At 36.8% G+C, this 1,903-nt stretch overlaps 1 protein-coding gene across 1 annotated transcript in view; it reads left to right on the top strand.

Moving 5' to 3' along the window:
• The window catches only part of LOC107035900 (lachesin), a 58,544-nt gene that overhangs the window by 49,736 nt on the left and 6,905 nt on the right, over window positions 1–1,903 (top strand). Inside the window, exon 4 of the mRNA XM_015253541.1 lies at window positions 147–396. Within this exon, the coding sequence (XP_015109027.1) occupies window positions 147–396 (250 nt within the window). The remainder of the gene's footprint in view (window positions 1–146; window positions 397–1,903) is intronic.

Raw genomic sequence — 1,903 nt, 5'->3', positions numbered from 1 at the left:
CCCCCCCCCCGCGTTTCCTCCTCACATACACTTTCCTCGAGTGGATATAAATTAACCCCTGAGTATCACTCAAACAATGTTTGAGTTGCTCTAGCACTTGTAGGTAGAAGAAAAGTTGAAAAATAATCTGATAATTACGCTTTCAGGTGGCATGGCTCCGGAATGAGAATCAGATGATACTGTCAATGGGCACTAGATCCATAACAAATCCCCAAAAATTCTCCGTATCACTCGAGAACATGAGGACTAAGACGAATTTAACGACTGGAAGAAACGAGGACGAGGCGACGTGGAAGTTGCACATAAGAAATGTTAAGGAACAGGATCGTGGATGCTACATGTGTCAAGTTAACACAAAACCCATGCTAAACCAACTGGGCTGCGTTGATGTTCTGGGTATGCCTAATTGCTCGGTCTACCACACATTCTGTTGTTTCAACCCAATGTCATTCCATTGCCCCACTATGTGGTGATGGGTTGGACCATTGCAATTACAATTAGCACATTACTGTGACATTACGTACATAGATTGCATTCACTTTGTCACGTATCTCTCAATGGTTAATTTGAAGGACTGAGAGTTGATGGCTGAAGTTTATTGCTATCCGAGAGATTAATTTTGGTGCTGGGATTATTATGAGGGAATTAGTTTTATGACTTCAAAAGGTCTCTGGGGGAATGAAAGTAATTGGAGAGGTTGAGTAATTGAGATATTTAATTGTAATGTTCGCTGTGTGGTGTTGCGGATGCTCCAATTTTCTGCAATTTCCAAAAGTTTCGAAAATTGTGGGAAAATTTTGAGGAGAAGGGGCACTCAGTTAGTTATTCTTCCATCAGACTTTAGATCGATAGAAATGCAGTATTTGAAGTTTTTGAACAGATATTCTTTCCAGAGCTTTATTTATTTTAACAGAAAATTTTTATTCAAGGTTGATCGTGCGACTAAATGGAAATAACCGTAATTTATCGAAATAATTCTACCCTCATTCTTCACATTATTGAGAGATTTGTCTAATGTTTATGTAATTTTTCGTAATTGGCTGAGGCACAGAATATTTGATTCTCATTTTCTGATGTCTTAATCCAAGTATCAAGATTTTTTTTCAATTTAATTTCCAAAAGCACAACCAGAGAATTACCGCATTGGAATTATATGAAATAAATAAGTGATTCATTGCAAATAAACGATTCATTTGAAGAAAATACATTTTATTCAATTAGAATAAACCATTTCTCCGGGCGTAGGGGGCACCTGAGGTGAAATGAATTCTAATATATTTTATTATATGTCTCGTAGGAATCCTCAATCAATTATTGTCAAATCTGAATCGGGTATGAATAAATTTTCCATTAAACATAAAAGAAGACTTAGACGATGGTTTTAGGCTCAAGTGACAATCAATCATCTGAAATCTATTCACTAACGAGTATATTCCTTTATGTATCACCCTGCGTTTGAACCCCTCGAGTGATGGAACCACTCGGCGTATTCATTTCAAGTGAAATGATTGATTTGTTGAAATTTAAATTTTACTTTTCGAGGAATAATAATATATCCATCAATTCAATTAAATCCCGTAAAATTTGTTGATGTTCACACAGGGAAAAACGTTTATTTTTCAGAGAACTATCATCATTTTTTTTTTTAACTTCAACTGAAAACCCGAGTTGAAAACCCGAGTTTGTAGCAAAGATGTCAGACAAGATATGAATGTTTTTTTGGGCTCAAACGAAAGAGCGGGTCGAGAAATGGCGTGCTAGGGCCTCTAAAGATGGTTTTGAACCAGGGGAGACTCCTAGACGCCAATGTTCTATACATACTCCTAGACCCCATTGTCCTCCTAGACAATGATGTCACAACTCTGCTGTTCAATTGAAAACAGACATCATCTTTAGAGACATT

The sequence above is a fragment of the Diachasma alloeum genome, unplaced genomic scaffold (assembly GCF_001412515.2).
Source record: "Diachasma alloeum isolate Michigan unplaced genomic scaffold, Dall2.0 Dall_scaffold_00176, whole genome shotgun sequence".
In the NCBI taxonomy this organism is placed as follows: Eukaryota; Metazoa; Arthropoda; class Insecta; order Hymenoptera; family Braconidae; genus Diachasma; species Diachasma alloeum.
Note: the sequence above shows the minus strand (reverse complement) of the source record. Positions and strands in the feature narration are given on the sequence as shown.